At 32.8% G+C, this 17,303-nt stretch overlaps 1 protein-coding gene and 1 long non-coding RNA gene across 2 annotated transcripts; both read left to right on the top strand.

Moving 5' to 3' along the window:
• Nucleotides 1-3,591: 3,591 nt before the first annotated feature.
• LOC146954085 (uncharacterized) lies at nucleotides 3,592-6,563 on the top strand. Its single transcript, XM_085743530.1, has 6 exons — nucleotides 3,592-3,646; nucleotides 3,859-4,049; nucleotides 5,376-5,486; nucleotides 5,691-5,867; nucleotides 5,973-6,044; nucleotides 6,131-6,563. The coding sequence occupies exons 1-6, from the start codon at nucleotides 3,592-3,594 to the stop codon at nucleotides 6,326-6,328; spliced, it is 804 nt and encodes a 267-aa protein (XP_085599656.1). The 3' UTR covers nucleotides 6,329-6,563.
• Nucleotides 6,564-7,515: 952 nt separating this feature from the next.
• On the top strand, nucleotides 7,516-13,490 carry LOC146954084 (uncharacterized). Its single transcript, XR_015011792.1, has 3 exons — nucleotides 7,516-7,990; nucleotides 8,311-11,968; nucleotides 12,228-13,490. It is a non-coding gene; the product is annotated as an uncharacterized LOC146954084 (long non-coding RNA).
• Nucleotides 13,491-17,303: the final 3,813 nt, after the last annotated feature.

Here is a 17,303-nt window from a genome sequence, read left to right as displayed (position 1 = left end):
GATCTCCTCAAATTAACATGCATATTTTTAAGGGGTGAAGATCCTCTCCATTTCCTAAATAAAATGGAAATGTCAATTACTATAGTTTTGAAGCAAATATATGATATAAATGCACACATTTCAAGAATTGAAGATATTAATTGCACATTTATACACCAAAACTTTGGTAATGGAACAAATGGAGAGAACATAAAATGGAGAGGATCTTCACCCATTTTTAAGGTGTTCATTCTCCATTGTTTCTTTGCATATACATCCTTATCAAATTGAAATCTTATTTTTCAGTCTTTTTTTGTAAATTCTCTAATTCTAATATTTTATGTGAAATTTAGGATGTGGGATGTGTTCGCTTCAAGGTATTTTTAAAGTTACTCGAGAAGATCTCCTCAAATTGACCACGTGAAAAATGATTGAAGGATTGAAATTAAATATTAAGTTTAAATTTTAGTTATTTCAAATTAAATATTAAAAAAATATGGTTCATCATAATGTTCGGAGTTCAGAGGGATCATGCAATGGGTTGGATCATCATATTTGATTAAGCGAAATTCCACAAGTGAGATTGACACCACATCTTCACCAGAAACTTTAAGACATCATGTATATCGGTCATCTCACTTATGTTTCTCAATATATACTCTTGCATCTAATGTAAAATTTACCTCACATATGATACATTAACCTTTCTCCTTATACAAGAGACTCTTGGTGTTTGTAATATGTTGAGATGGTAAAATAAGGTCAGAGACACAACATGATAAATATATATATATATATATATATATATATATATATATATATATATGAGTTAGTAGATGTTTATTAGATGGGTGTCTTTGTTCCATTTTTCTTTTTTTAGAAAAGAGAAAGTAAATTAGAAAAAAAAAGATTAAAAAGCAACTTCAAAATGAGAGAAATGATAAGGGAAACAACTAAGTAGTGTGTATTTAGTCTGTAAAAGTATAGAAAATATAGTGAGTTGTTGGTAATTTTATGAATTTATTGAAGGAATTTGAGATTAATTGTTGGGTAATTATACTGCCAAAATATTAGACTAAACAAAAGTCACATTAATTTACATTGTCTAATAACCACATATTTTGTGAACTCAGTAGAACACATTTACATTATTGCATTATCAGATCCGACCAAAGACCAAAAGTGAAGGAATTTTGAAATAATAGAGGTTGATAAAAAATTTGCATGAAAGCGAATGATATCCAAAGACTAAAATTTAAGATAAAATATTAAAAAAATGACATCCAGAAATTAACAAAATAAATCATGATATTGTTGGGACTTTCTTGGGTGTCTACATTGAGTTGTATCGTTACATTAGACTAAGATGAACCACACAAATGAGGTTGATATCACGTGTTCATCCAAAGTCTTGAGACATGATGTGTATAGGTTATCTCACTTTTATGTTGTTCAACATTTACTCTTGCATATAATGTAAAATTGTAACCCACAATTGACACTCCCGCTCTCCCATATGTTGAACCGAGATATGATACCATCATTGGGCCTTCTGGAGCAAGCAACACAGGTGTGGATCCACTTCTTGAATAAAAAGAAACTACGCAAGTGAGAATGATACCACATGTTTAAGGCTTAAGTATATAAGTTTTTTTTACTTATTTGTTGCTCAACATCCACTCATTTATCTAATGTTCGACTTTAAGCCTGTAACTGGCATTTTTTTAGGGAGCCTTTAACTGACACTTCATACATAACAATATTCTCTCCCTCAAGTATGATTAAATTTTAGTCGGTTCTTGGCACGAGTGTCCATATTTTTCATTTATATGTTCGGTTTTTATTTTTAATTTTTTATGTTATATGGGGTTGTGATGTTGTTGTTAGTTTAATGTCATAAACCTAACATAACTATTAGCAGTTTTTTTTTTTTGAGAGAATAACTATTAGTAGTGTTGGTGATATAATAATAAATTGACAAAAAAAATAGTATGTTGCTTCTCTCTCTCTCTCTCTCTCTCTCTCTCTCTCTCTCTCTCTCTCTATATATATATATATATATATATATATATATATATATATATATATATATATATATATATAGGGGCCGAGTTCGAAACTCAGACACCCCAGTTATTAAATAAGTTATTAATAATCAATTCCCTGCACAAGATCAATAGAGACCGACGAGAAAAAAAAAACCAAGCAAGCAACACTATATATACACAGAACACAAAAAAAAAAACTCCATAATTAATTTTGTTTCATTTTTGAATTAATCCATTTATTATCGATAAATATGTTCAAAATATATTCTTAACTTTAGTCAACCGTGTAAAATATTTCAACGTTAAAGATTAATATTTCAACATTACATTCGTTAAATTACTGTTGTTTAATGTTACAAAAATCCAAATAAATATATACACGTTAATATTGATATATAATATTTAATTAAAAATACGATAACAATACGTGTTATTGATAAATTGAATATAAAATAAAGAATTTTCCATTTAAATAATATTTATATAATAAAAAAAGTCGAAAATCTAGCCCGTGCTTGGCACGGGTCTACATACTAGTTAATTTATTATTATCTTAATCATTGACATTAATCATTGGATTCTTGGTATGTTTTAGACCAATGGTAGATCAATCCTCTGAATTGTCTTAATAGTGTTCTAATTTTGGTTTTTATTTTGGTTATCAAAAGGAAAAGGTTTCAAATGTTCAATGGGTGGATGATGTCTAATCCTCTTTGTTTATTATTGTTGTGGCATGTTTGGTTAGATACCTTGTATTGATAGCTTAGTTTAAGAGCAGTGATGCAAGTGTGTGGTGTAAGTGTTATGTCATGAAGCTAGATTTTATTGTTTAACAAGAATTAATTTGTTTAATTGTATGTTAAGTGTTATTTTGTATTAATTTGACAATTGAACTAACAATGAGATAATTCTAATGGATTACATAAACATGTCTCACCAGCTGATCTTCACTGAAATTTTAGAGGGTCTCATATTTATAACGAGTATTAGTCATAGTTTTTTTAGGGGAGTCTTATTGATATTTAAGTAGAGCTTAAAATATTTAGACCATACAAAATTTGGTCAATAAATAAATGACATGAACCCTTAAAAAAATGATATTAAAGCATCTCCTTAAAGAAAAAAAAAATGAAAACAAGACAAAAGAAACAATTATTTTTTTGAAGGAAAAACAAAAGAAACAATTGAAAATAGTTTTTTTAAATCCATTTATAAAAGGTAGTCTTAATTCTTAATGGATAAAAGACAAAACAAACAAAAAAAAAATCCTCAACATGTATTATATATATATATATATTGTCATAGAAAAAATCCTCAACATGCATTTCATATTTTTTTCATTTGTTTATTACAAATCTTTCAATGTTTGAAATCCAGACATTGATTTTAGACATTAATCAATGTTGTTTATTATGCATTCTTTAACATGAACTACAAAGTATTTAGACTTTATAACAAATTATAATTTTTGTTGAATATAAAAGCCATACCCAAGTTCAGTTCACACAAATCACAGTTGTTGTAGCCTTTCAAAATTTATTTGTCAGTGTAAGTCGAAGAACAAATGGCACAATCACTGCCAGCTACTATAGTCCTTGGCCTTCTTATATTCACTTCAGGTACTTTTTCTATTATTATTTTTAAAGCCAAATAGGGACATATGTTTTGCATCATGTTTAATGTTGTTTACACCATCGAATCAATAAGTCTTACTATTAAATTAAATAAAAGATGACGAGATTTAACGATCTACTGAAAGAAAATAAACATGTACATGTTGTAATACTATTTTGCTCAAAGAATATTGTAAATATTGTTACTAATTTTACAGTAATGTTGGAGGTGAAATCATGCGAGCTATCTAGGATTGGAGGTGGTTGTCCTGATTTATCAAAATGCATGAAAACTTGTCTTCCATGTTATGTTGGCATAGGTGAAATCCACTACTATTGTCGTCATCCTGGTGGTCCAATATTATACGAAACTTGTGTTTGCGTAATGGTGAAAGGTGCTCCTTGTCAAGTTCGTGGGTGCCCGGGGAACACACCTCCTGCCGCCGTTGTTTCCAACTACAATCAAACTCAATTCATGAAATATTTGAATGTTACAGCTTAAATAATGAGTGTACAACTTCTTATTCATAAAAAAAACTTTGACTCAACAAGCTATGAGTTTTTGTGTTGGGGATTTGTTCTCTTTCTTGTAATTTGTGGTACCTTCTTCATTGTGCACTTATTGTGCCAATGTTTTGTTAATTTTAATAAAAGTTATGACAATATATGCATGATACTTTGCTGTAATATTGATCTATAGGAATTTTCATGTATGCAACATAAGTACATAACATAAAATGTCTTCTTCTTCCTTTCAAAAAAATAAAAAATAACATGTCTTCTTTATAAACCTTTCTACAAACTGCACATAAAGAAGATGGCTATGGTTGGTAATTAGGTTTGGAAGTTGGTCTCAAATCCAAATTCTCTAATTACCCGATTACTCAAAGCTAAATACTTTCCTCGAGGTGATTTTTATGGAGCTGTTATAGGCTACAACCCTAGCTTTGTTTGGCGTAGTACTTGGAGTGTGAAAGATGTGATTCGAAAAGGCTTCAAATGGAGGATAGGTACGGGAGAAAAGCATACCAGTTTGGGACCATCCTTGGCTCTGTAATGCTGATTGTATTTTTCCAAACATTGATCAACATTTGGAGTGGCCACATATTACTGTTACATATTTGTTGGTCACTCATTAGAAGTAATGGAACATGGAGCTCATCAGTGGATTCTTTGATAATAGTACAACCAGAAGAATATTTATACTCCGTTTTTTACTTCAGTAATTCATGATGAACCTACCTAAAACTTTGAGAAGGATGGTGTTTATTCAGTTATAAGTGCTTACAAAGACATTATGACCCATAATTTGGAAGTTGTACAACATCATGTGCCGGGGAATTGGAGTTATGTTTGGAAGTTGTTGCCACCGAAGGTGAAGCACTTTTTGTGGAGAGCTTGTCACAATTGTTTGCCTACGTGAGTGCGGTTACAAACAAAAGGTGTTTAGTGTCCAGATCAGTGTACGGTGTGTGAAGACGCGGTCGAAGATAGTGCTCATCTTTTCTTTATGTAGTAAAAGTGTGCATTGTTGGCACCGCACTGGATTATGGTGTGATTTGATGGCTGTTTTCATCCTGATGCAAGTTTTCCGACTAATGTTTTTGCTATTTTACAACATCTGGATCAGCAACAGAAACAAGTATTTGGTGTGACCCTCTGAGATATTTGAAAACATAGGAACAACAAGGTCTGGAATAATATTATTGAATGCACTCAATCTATTTGTGAGCAGACAAATTCTCTCGTCACTAGTTGGACGAATGCCCAAACGATGCGCAATCATGCTCTTAGACATTCTAACACTCAGGGTGTGCTGCAGTGGCAAAAACCAAGTCTCAGGGAGGTATAAATGTAATGTAGATGCTTCCTTTTCTCATGCATTGAATAGAGTTGGAATTGACATGTGTATTTGGGCGTAATGTGCAAGACTTGATCAATGAACGTGATGAGGTAGTCGTGTATTATATAATTGTATAAATGAGTGGTCTATATATGAGGCATATCTACCGACGAAAATTTGTACTAACAATTTATTATTTTTGAGTAGAGAGCAGTAGGCAATGATTATCCTGCTGATTTTAATGTGCTGATTGACAAGCAAATTCTTTTCAAGGTTGAGGTTGGTGAAGGAAATTTCGTAAAGAAGTATCGGAATTATGCCGTAAAGAAGGCATCTGATGATGTTGGTGTCATTGAGCAGTTTATGTTTAAGTATAATTTGAAGGTAGAACATAACTGATATTACGGTTTTATAATTGTTATAGAATAATGCACATAAAGGAAGAATCGTGTTGCTAATTGCTTCCCTTTATTGATGTATACGTTATAGAAACCCGACGATGGATCTGTTGTTGAGCTTAGTGTGGATGGTGCTGCGCCAAACAATTCAAATGTTCAGATGGTAATTATTACATTAATCTTTCATGAGTCCGTAAAGGTTTAATCCGTAACACAATTGATCAAATTGTTTGTCGTCAATGTCTGCAGGATGTACCAGAGGCTGAGGACTCATGCAGCAATACATGTGTGATTGACACACCAACCACCAAAACAGGTGCTAAGAGGTCCTCTAATAGCATTGACTCTGTGGCTGTTGATGATGATGAAGCTGGCCAGACGTCGGTCACAAAACCTACCAGAGTTGTTCGTGTCAAAATTGAGCACAAGGACGACAAAGATGTTTAGCTTGCTCGAATGCTGGAGCCGTTTGCTTTGTTATCGAATTCCTTCAATCTGCATAAATCAGACATTAAATAATCTGTGTTTTTTCCTTTTGTTTTTTACAGTTTGGTATTTAATTTTCTTCAAGTTGCTGTGTCGGCTATATTTACTTAGTTAAGGAAACTTTTTCCAGTCCACCTAAATAAATTTATTCATTGGCATAAGTATTATTTCAAAAATTTATTATCATTGTCTTTTATTAGCACTTCGACCTCTAAATGTACGAAATTTATTTTTAGATCTACCTCCGGAAGGTGTTAATATTTTTTTTTTCTGAATGTTAGATAGTCATTCACCAAGTTGGTATGCTTGATGAAGAAAACTCAATACTGATTTGGCTTGAGTAACTAGATCCAGCGCAATCACAGGTTAAATTAAAAGTACAGATTGACAAAATCAAGTTAGTATGCTTGCCTTTGCTTAGTGTGTGTTTAAGCGAAGGAACATTTTATAATCTTTTAAACAAGTATGTAAAAAATCATTAAAAAATTTAAAATTTTAAGCATAATTAAACAAATTTTAATTTAATAGGGACTAAAACTACGTGCTGAAATTTTTTATAGGAACCAAAATCTATCAAAAAAATTTATGAGGACTAAAAACGAAATTTGATATATTTATAGGGACTAAAAACTTAATTAATTCTTCGTTTTAATATGTATCAAATTATTCCGGCCCGTGAGACCCGTGCGATGCACGGGTCGGCGTTCTAGTTAACCAAAATGAAACAATCTACATAAGTCACATTTAGTTGTGGAAAAGAAAAAAGATACTCCCTCCGTTTCAAAATACATGTCCAATTTTTGCAATGTGCATTATTCACTTGACTTACTTTGACCATACTTTTTAACTAATGTATAAATACAAATATTAGCATGTAAGATGTTGTTTGGTTTGTCTCGACAAATATTTTCAAAATACTAAATTTTTATAATTTTTTACTTTAGATAATTAAAGATATTAACGGTCAAAATTGTGCATTGGCATATGTGAAGTGGTTGACTTGGACATGTATTTTGAAACGGAGGAAGTAAATAATTTAAAATTAATCTATTACAAACCTCCAACTTAAAACCTGATATAAAAAAATAAAATAAAATAAAATTAAAAAAAACATAAGACATCCTGAATGACATGATAAATTAGGGCAAGAGACGCCGCCAAACAGAGTACACACACTCTTATTGTTGCAAATCTGAGAAGCGTACGTACCATTCCGATCTCACTCTTTTTCTTTCCTCTAACCCATTTCTATTTCAACACCCTATTTTCTTTCTTTCCTTAAGTTCAGCTTCAGCTTCAGCTTCATATCCATTATCTCATTCCTACACATTTCACTCATTCAATTAACCGCTTGCTACAAATGAAGAATACCAAAAACCACTACTCTGTTGTTATTTCCCTTTCTCAACAAATCCAAGGAATTAAGTCACACTTGATCAATTGTTACTCTCACTTATGTCAAATCAATTTTGCATATTCTCTATTCCACAAGATTCTTAAAGATGGGTTTTATCAGCTTGATTTTCAAAGGTCTTTGTCTTAACGGTGATGTTCAGGATGCCCTACACTTTCGTAATGATCTGCATCGTGTTTTCATTTCTACAATGTTAGCTACGGGACCCGGTAATGTATAACACAATCATTAATAGTTTGTTCAAAGTCAAATTTGTAAATCATGTTTGTGTGGTAATGTACAACATGGTTATTGACCGTTTTTGCAAAAATAAATGTGTATGTCGTGTGGTAATGTAAAACACTATTGTCGATAGTATGTGCAAAGATATGTATGGTATATTAAGCAATGTGTTTTGCAAAGAGGGTTAGGGAAAGATAATGGAACTGCCATCTCCATTTGGTATATGCATCTAGCAACACGAATGAAACCATCTAAATAGTTGTTGTTTTCATTTTTTACCAACTTAGTTGTATTTGTATTTCTGTAGGGTTACATAATCTTGAGGAACATCCTCAAATTCCAAATTAATGGTGTTCTTTGTCTTTATGATTGTAACCGGCTATGAGACAGAAGGAATAGAGAAATAGAGAAACTTTGTGGGTTGCTTGAATGGTTTCAATGCTTGAATTATGCCATTTCTTCATATAACCCTTCTGGTTTGGAGGTCTACTTGGATGGTGTTTGCCATTGGTTGTGTAGAATCAGAACAGACCCTAATGGTTTGGAGGTTTACTTGGATGGTGTTTGCCATTGGTTGTGCCGAATCAGAACGTCAACTTTATGTTATGTCATTCAACTTGACCAAGAATGTATTATGATCACACAACATGCCAATCACATGTCTTTTAGCATATCAATTTTTGAGTGAATCGGCATCAAGGAAAGAAGCAGTTGTTTTGTTGGGTGGAATTGTGTTGAAAAACATCAACCCAACTATGTATAGTGTATTGAGCAGTGTGTTTTGTAAAGAGTGAAAGCTAAAAGAAGCTGCTGTGATAATGAAAAAAAGGTATGAATACAATATGAAGTGAACAAGGTCAAAGATATGTTACACCATGACCATAAAGAGAGTAACACTTATTCACGACTACCATATCATGAATCATGATTAATGGAATATGTAAGATTAACATTGTAGATGAAGCTTTGAATCTCTTTGGAAAATGTATTCCAAAAATACGATTCCTAATACAATAACTTACTACACTCTTATCGATTGCTGAAGTCTCTTTTTCTTTTGATAGTTACAAGCAATAAAGATGTACTATGTGGTAGACTCACTATGATTATAGTTTTGATTAAAGTCAGAGTCACTGATGGGTTCAGTTCGATATTGTAATCTTCATCTGTTATATCAACTATGTTGTAGTTTTTTTATAATCCTAATAAAATTTAAATCATAAGCATATTTTGTTTGCGTTATAAATTTGACTCCTAAATACGTAACTCCTGAGATGATTATTTATGTTCTTTTTGCAAAATATGAGAAAAATTAGATTGGGATAAACATCTTAGTTACATATGAAATTTTATTGTTGTTGAATTTCTCTGATTGGTTATGAAATTTAGTGTATTGACAACCAAGGAGTAGAGCTGTAAAATGGCTTCATTCCTGCTGATCTCACAGTTATCTAATGTAATTTCACAGTGTATCTATATTTAAAGGGTTGAAAGATAGTACAATTGTGAAGAAAAATGGAATAATTTTATTTTGTAGCCGATTTCTTGAAGAAAGTTACTGAACAGATAAAGTTGGGCAGGAGAACCATGAATAGATCTTGGTTCAAGGGTGTACAGTTGCATCTCATGTTCAGATTTTCGTTAGATTTGCATTTCTCTTTGGGAAACAACAACCAAAGTCTTTGCAACTCGTACTGGTTGTCGTTCCTTGGTTTAGCAATCAAATTTGCTGGTGACTAATTTTTCAAAACTTGTCTTTTTGACTTTGTTTATGAAAGCCATTTTTCTTGAGTAAATCAGGAAGCAAAGTCATTATATGATAGATCTGCTCACTAGTTTCTTCCCACTACTGCCATTCTATGTGTATGATTCATCATTAATATTATTTTATAGATTATAATCTATGATTCTATCTGCATTCATCAATTCATATGCATGATTGTAAATGGCTTTCAGGGACAACCTACTATACACAACTCAGCCTCCAATTCAAATCTGCAGAATTGTACACCTCTATTTCTCAACATTGTCTTCACTCTTGCAATCTTGTACAAGATCTTTACTAGTAACATAGCATTGTTATAACTCAATAGTTTTCAATTACTTTGACTCCTTAGGATATGATTTGGTGGCTGAGTTGTGTTTTATTGGCTACTCCTTGTTTGTTTTTAATTTTGTTTCTTTTTTATTAAATTAAAGTCATTTACTGTTAGGTTCAATTTGCTATTGTAACCATAAGAGTGGTTGATTTTTTAATTCATGAAATAATTTCCCTCTTTCATTCCTATTGTTGAATTTCTCTGATTTGTTAATAAATTGTGTATTGACTTTTAAGATTGAGTTATGTAATGGCCTCATTGCTGTTGATATCAGTTATCAATGTAATTTCTTAATGTATTGATATCCAAGTGTTGACTTATGAGCCTTGTCATTCAGCCAACAATCTTTCTGTGGTAATTTTAATCTACTTTGTTCGATATCATTTTGTTGCAAAACAGTATTCCCCAAGCTGGCTTGTTTCCGGCAACTTTGAACTTCCTTTTTATCATCCATCACCTTCATCATGCGTAGGTGGTTGCGGATGTGTTTACTCCATTATTGCCTGGAGATATGGCCTAAATAGATCTTATAAGGTTTCAGGAGCCCTTACCGCACTAATCAGTTTTGTGGGGTTGAGTTAGGTTTTAAGTCCAAATTCTATGATTGGATTGGTGTAAAATGAAAGGGAGGGAACGAAAGGTAAGCTAGAGACTGCATGGAGCTACACATGCAGCTGGGTAAATCGGAGGAGGAACGGGGACGCGGCTAGGGCTACGACAACGAGAAACAGCCGCATCTGATCTGAGCAGAAGAGGCATGTGATTTTTTTTTTTATCTATGCCATTTTATTCCAAATCTATACTGCTTTATTGATAATTTAATTTGATAGTACACAGAACATGATAGCAACCTAGTTTAATATTTTCGACTGCTAGTTTTGTTTAACATTTCAGCTAGTTTTCTCTAGTAACGTACAATGTGTTTCACGATCTTGGCGCTCTTCCTCAGACATCTCAGATTTGTTCTTCATCAGAATTTCGTGCCACTTGCATATGTTTTCCATATCATTTGTCTCAGCTGATTTTGCCTTAGCAGAGTTCATTGCCATTGCATTTGCTTGTTCTTCTTTATGACTTTAATCAGTTGTCACTGTTTTTTTACGCTCCAGAGTTCAATGGTGTGTCTATCAGAGTTGTCTGCTTGTTGTCCTTCCCATTTGCATACTAACCTGATCACTCCTTCCATATTTTCTTCAAAGCATTTATGTGAATCTAAATTTAGAGTTTATCGGAATTATCTGAATCTAAATGTAGACTTTGTGAAGGGACTTGTTTGATGAGACACTGACCTTGCTGTCATAAATGGTGGTGCTATAAATGAGGTTGTAACTTGAGTTGTGTATTTGGTTTTAAAGTGGTTATTTAAGTCTTACCTTTATGACTAACATCACATATATCAAATCTTACGACAATTGGTCAAGAAACTTAAAACAAGTTTGGACTTGGAGCGGCATGCTTCTTTTAAAATCCAACCAAAGGTTATTTTTCAGGGCCAGTCTACTATACATGATTCTGGTGTGTTGTTTTTAGTCGTGTCAATGGCCACATATGGAGAAATGGGGATCAGAAGTGCATCATGGGTTTGAACCAGTGCATTCACTAAAGCTGTCCCTAGCTCCTAATTGCCGAGCTACACATTCATTCTAGTTTCAGCAATGTCATCAATGTTATTCAGCCACGCAATGGGGAAATCAGCGCAAGAGAAACAGAAAGGTGCAGAACAAATCAGAAGTATGCAGTATGTCTGCGCTGCCATATGTCGGTGGCAGTGCCATAACATCGACAAGATCAGCATGTGAATCTGCATTGCTATCGAAGGCAGAGATGACTCTGATCTTGGCTTAATGATAACATCAGATGCTTTTGGTATGCATTCTCTTTGCAAAGTAACTCATTATTTCTCTCTGTGTTCTTTTATGAGTTTTATCAATTTCATTTTTAGTTGGATCTTTCCATTTTCAGCAACGAATGCAAGAGTGTCATGTTCCATTTCCCATACAATAATTGTCTATAATTTCTCATTCATAACTTGTTACAGTAACATGCTTTGAAAAAGAGTATCTAAGCCTGCCAATGTTGGTCTATTTCTGATGCTATCTATCTCTTGTTGTTTCAAAACATGAAGGTGAAAAGGGTCCATTTTGCGCATATTTGAAGGAACATGTTGAAGAAAGGAGATTTTGTTGTGATAAGTTGAGAAAAATGCAACTATATAAGCTTCTGCGTAACTTGATAGAATACCGACAAAATCCAACTTAGCACATCGTGGACTTACACAAAACATTACGTCCGTGGATTGTGTGTTGTGTGAAGGGGATGTTGAAACAAATTCACTTATGTTTCTATTTTGCGATTTTGCATCTTCTGTTTGGTATAGTGTTTTTCGGTAGTTGGGCTTTATTTGATTCTATCTCCAAACCTGAGCCCGCTCTTTGAATGCTTAACGGGTGCAGCCACATGTAAGAAAATATAAACGGGGTATTGATTGATCTGGCTTACAACATTTTGTCTTATTTGGAAATCTGGGAATGATAGAAATTTTTCAAACGGGGTAAAGGACCCTATGGTCATGGCTATGGAGCTTGAGCAAAACGTCGATGAGTCGTGCTTGTTTTGGTAGGTGTATCATGAGCCATACCAGGACAATTTGTGTGAAGGAGGTTGTTTTCCTACGGCCTTGAGAATCCTAAAATTTTCTGGTTGGTTTGTTTGGGAAGATCGACGAAAGCGCTAGTACAGAAGTAATTGCTGCAGTTTTTTTATCCATGACTTTCCAGGTTTTTTTTTTTGTTGTCAAAAACTACAATGTTCACTTGTCATTCTGGAGCATCCTTTGGCGCAGGTAACGTCAGTTTTTCCATCGAAAAGCACTGCTGCTGTGTTGTCTATTTTTCTGCTCTGATGCTACTGGAATTTCAATTTGTTTAGAGGTTGTTGGTGTGGTAATTGTAGACGATTCAGTTGGCTGCTTTGGCGTGCAGTTTTAGCAGGGTTTGCTGATGTGTTTGCTGGTTTTTCAGTGACAGTTTTTAGTTTGTGTATGTGGGATTGGGACCTTAGAGTTTGCTCCTCTCAAGATTCCAGGTTTGACTCTCCCTCGTCAATTTTGGTGGGTTAATTTGACTTCTTCAAAAACAAGTTTGTGTCTGTAGTTCAAGAGGTTGATTAAGTGGTACTGGTAGATCCTTGCTTCAAGGCCATTTTGTTTGTTGTATTTATCATTGTTCTGATAGTGTCCTGAAGGTATATATAATGCACAGTGTACCCGTATATTAATTAATTTGTTTGCCATTATATTAATTTGTTAATATAAGGTTCAATTGATTTGTAAGTCCCTGAAATTTGAACTCATTTTAATTATGTCCCTATATACTATAAACTTTTATCGAAGTCCTTTTATTTTTAAATAAAATATGTGTATCTAACTCCTTGATTACGGATTTACGGACACCTTTTGACTCTCAAAAGGAATAGAGATGCCTTGACATTTTCATTACTATAGTTTTAGAGTACGTAGAAGATATATAAATGCATTCATTTTTAATATTGATGACAATAGAAATTTATACTCTAAAAAGTAAAGAGATTTTCATTTTTTTAAGGCTTTGTTTGAAAGTTTAGAGTTGACGAGAGGACTTTGGAAGAAAGGAAGGAGCAAGTCAAAGAAATAGAAAACTTTAAGATGGAGGGTTTGTCTGCATCATTTAAGAGAACTCAAACTTTTTTTTTTTTGTGATAACTCAAAAATCGTATTAGAAGAGAGTTTTTGAGATTTTATATGAATTCAGGAAAATTTATGTCTCAACTAATATTCTTAAACTTAAAATACATTAATCATTGATATTAATTTATTATTATCTTAATCATTGACATTAATCATTGGATTCTTGGTATGTTTTAGACCAATGGTAGATCAATCCTCTGAATTGTCTTAATAGTGTTCTAATTTTGGTTTTGATTTTGGTTATCAAAAGGAAAAGGTTTCAAATGTTCAATGGGTGGACGATGTCTAATCCTCTTTGTTTATTATTGTTGTGGCATGTTTGGCTAGATACCTTGTATTGATAGCTTAGTTTAAGAGCAGTGATGCAAGTGTGTGGTGTAAGTGTTATGTCATGAAGCTAGATTTTATTGTTTAACAAGAATTAATTTGTTTAATTGTATGTTAAGTGTTATTTTGTATTAATTTGACAATTGAACTAACAATGAGATAATTCTAATGGATTACATAAACATGTCTCACCAGCTGATCTTCACTGAAATTTTAGAGGGTCTCATATTTATAACGAGTATTAGTCATAGTTTTTTTAGGGGAGTCTTATTGATATTTAAGTAGAGCTTAAAATATTTAGACCATACAAAATTTGGTCAATAAATAAATGACATGAACCCTTAAGAAAATGATATTAAAGCATCTCCTTAAAGAAAAAAAAAATGAAAACAAGACAAAAGAAACAATTATTTTTTTGAAGGAAAAACAAAAGAAACAATTGAAAATAGTTTTTTTAAATCCATTTATAAAAGGTAGTCTTAATTCTTAATGGATAAAAGACAAAACAAAAAAAAAAAATCCTCAACACGTATTTTATACATATATATATATATATATATATATATATATATATATATATATATATATATATATATATTGTCATAGAAAAAATCCTCAACATGCATTTCATATTTTTTTTCATTTGTTTATTACAAATCTTTCAATGTTTGAAATCCAGACATTGATTTTAGACATTAATCAATTTTGTTTATTATGCATTCTTTAACATGAACTACAAAGTATTTAGACTTTATAACAAATTATAATTTTTGTTGAATATAAAAGCCATACCCAAGTTCAGTTCACACAAATCACAGTTGTTGTAGCCTTTCAAAATTTATTTGTCAGTGTAAGTCGAAGAACAAATGGCACAATCACTGCCAGCTACTATAGTCCTTGGCCTTCTTATATTCACTTCAGGTACTTTTTCTATTATTATTTTTAAAGCCAAATAGGGACATATGTTTTGCATCATGTTTAATGTTGTTTACACCATCGAATCAATAAGTCTTACTATTAAATTAAATAAAAGATGACGAGATTTAACGATCTACTGAAAGAAAATAAACATGTACATGTTGTAATACTATTTTGCTCAAAGAATATTGTAAATATTGTTACTAATTTTACAGTAATGTTGGAGGTGAAATCATGCGAGCTATCTAGGATTGGAGGTGGTTGTCCTGATTTATCAAAATGCATGAAAACTTGTCTTCCATGTTATGTTGGCATAGGTGAAATCCACTACTATTGTCGTCATCCTGGTGGTCCAATATTATACGAAACTTGTGTTTGCGTAATGGTGAAAGGTGCTCCTTGTCAAGTTCGTGGGTGCCCGGGGAACACACCTCCTGCCGCCGTTGTTTCCAACTACAATCAAACTCAATTCATGAAATATTTGAATGTTACAGCTTAAATAATGAGTGTACAACTTCTTATTCATAAAAAAAACTTTGACTCAACAAGCTATGAGTTTTTGTGTTGGGGATTTGTTCTCTTTCTTGTAATTTGTGGTACCTTCTTCATTGTGCACTTATTGTGCCAATGTTTTGTTAATTTTAATAAAAGTTATGACAATATATGCATGATACTTTGCTGTAATATTGATCTATAGGAATTTTCATGTATGCAACATAAGTACATAACATAAAATGTCTTCTTCTTCCTTTCAAAAAAATAAAAAATAACATGTCTTCTTTATAAACCTTTCTACAAACTGCACATAAAGAAGATGGCTATGGTTGGTAATTAGGTTTGGAAGTTGGTCTCAAATCCAAATTCTCTAATTACCTGATTACTCAAAGCTAAATACTTTCCTCGAGGTGATTTTTATGGAGCTGTTATAGGCTATAACCCTAGCTTTGTTTGGCGTAGTACTTGGAGTGTGAAAGATGTGATTCGAAAAGGCTTCAAATGGAGCATAGGTACGGGAGAAAAGCATACCAGTTTGGGACCATCCTTGGCTCTGTAATGCTGATTGTATTTTTCCAAACATTGATCAACATTTGGAGTGGCCACATATTACTGTTACATATTTGTTGGTCACTCATTAGAAGTAATGGAACATGGAGCTCATCAGTGGATTCTTTGATAATAGTACAACCAGTAGAATATTTATACTCCGTTTTTTACTTCGGTAATTCATGATGAACCTACCTAAAACTTTGAGAAGGATGGTGTTTATTCAGTTATAAGTGCTTACAAAGACATTATGACCCATAATTTGGAAGTTGTACAACATCATGTGCCGAGGAATTGGAGTTATGTTTGGAAGTTGTTGCCACCGAAGGTGAAGCACTTTTTGTGGAGAGCTTGTCACAATTGTTTGCCTACGTTAGTGCGGTTACAAACAAAAGGTGTTTAGTGTCCAGATCAGTGTACGGTGTGTGAAGACGCGGTCGAAGATAGTGCTCATCTTTTCTTTATGTAGTAAAAGTGTGCATTGTTGGCACTGCACTGGATTATGGTGTGATTTGATGGCTGTTTTCATCCTGATGCAAGTTTTCCGACTAATGTTTTTGCTATTTTACAACATCTGGATCAGCAACAGAAACAAGTATTTGGTGTGACCCTCTGAGATATTTGAAAACATAGGAACAACAAGGTCTGGAATAATATTATTGAATGCACTCAATCTATTTGTGAGCAGACAAATTCTCTCATCACTAGCTGGACGAATGCCCAAACGATGTGCAATCATGCTCTTAGACATTCTAACACTCAGGGTGTGCTGCAGTGGCAAAAACCAAGTCTCAGGGAGGTATAAATGTAATGTAGATGCTTCCTTTTCTCATGCATTGAATAGAGTTAGAATTGACATGTGTATTTGGGCGTAATGTGCAAGACTTGATCAATGAACGTGATGAGGTAGTCGTGTATTATATAATTGTATAAATGAGTGGTCTATATATGAGGCATATCTACCGACGAAAATTTGTACTAACATTTTATTATTTTTGAGCAGAGAGCAGTAGGCAATGATTATCCTGCTGATTTTAATGTGCTGATTGACAAGCAAATTCTTTTCAAGGTTGAGGTTGGTGAAGGAAATTTCGTAAAGAAGTATCAGAATTATGCGGTAAAGAAGGCATCTGATGATGTTGGTGTCATTGAGCAGTTTATGTTTAAGTATAATTTGAAGGTAGAACA

Source organism: Medicago sativa, chromosome 1 (genome assembly GCF_051527215.1).
Source record: "Medicago sativa cultivar Bolivia chromosome 1, Bolivia_mono, whole genome shotgun sequence".
NCBI classification, from domain to species: Eukaryota; Viridiplantae; Streptophyta; class Magnoliopsida; order Fabales; family Fabaceae; genus Medicago; species Medicago sativa.
This window is presented reverse-complemented; position numbering and strand designations above follow the sequence as displayed.

What these genes read in the sequence shown, in the direction of transcription:
- LOC146954085 (XM_085743530.1), top strand. Translation starts at nt 3,592, where the DNA reads ATGGCACAATCACTGCCAGCTACTATAGTCCTTGGCCTTCTTATATTC. An exon ending in TGAAAGGTGCTCCTTGTCAA is followed by an intron (nt 4,050 to 5,375) that starts GTTCGTGGGTGC and finishes ATTTGTGAGCAG; the next exon opens with ACAAATTCTCTCGTCACTAG. An exon ending in AAAAACCAAGTCTCAGGGAG is followed by an intron (nt 5,487 to 5,690) that starts GTATAAATGTAA and finishes ATTTTTGAGTAG; the next exon opens with AGAGCAGTAGGCAATGATTA.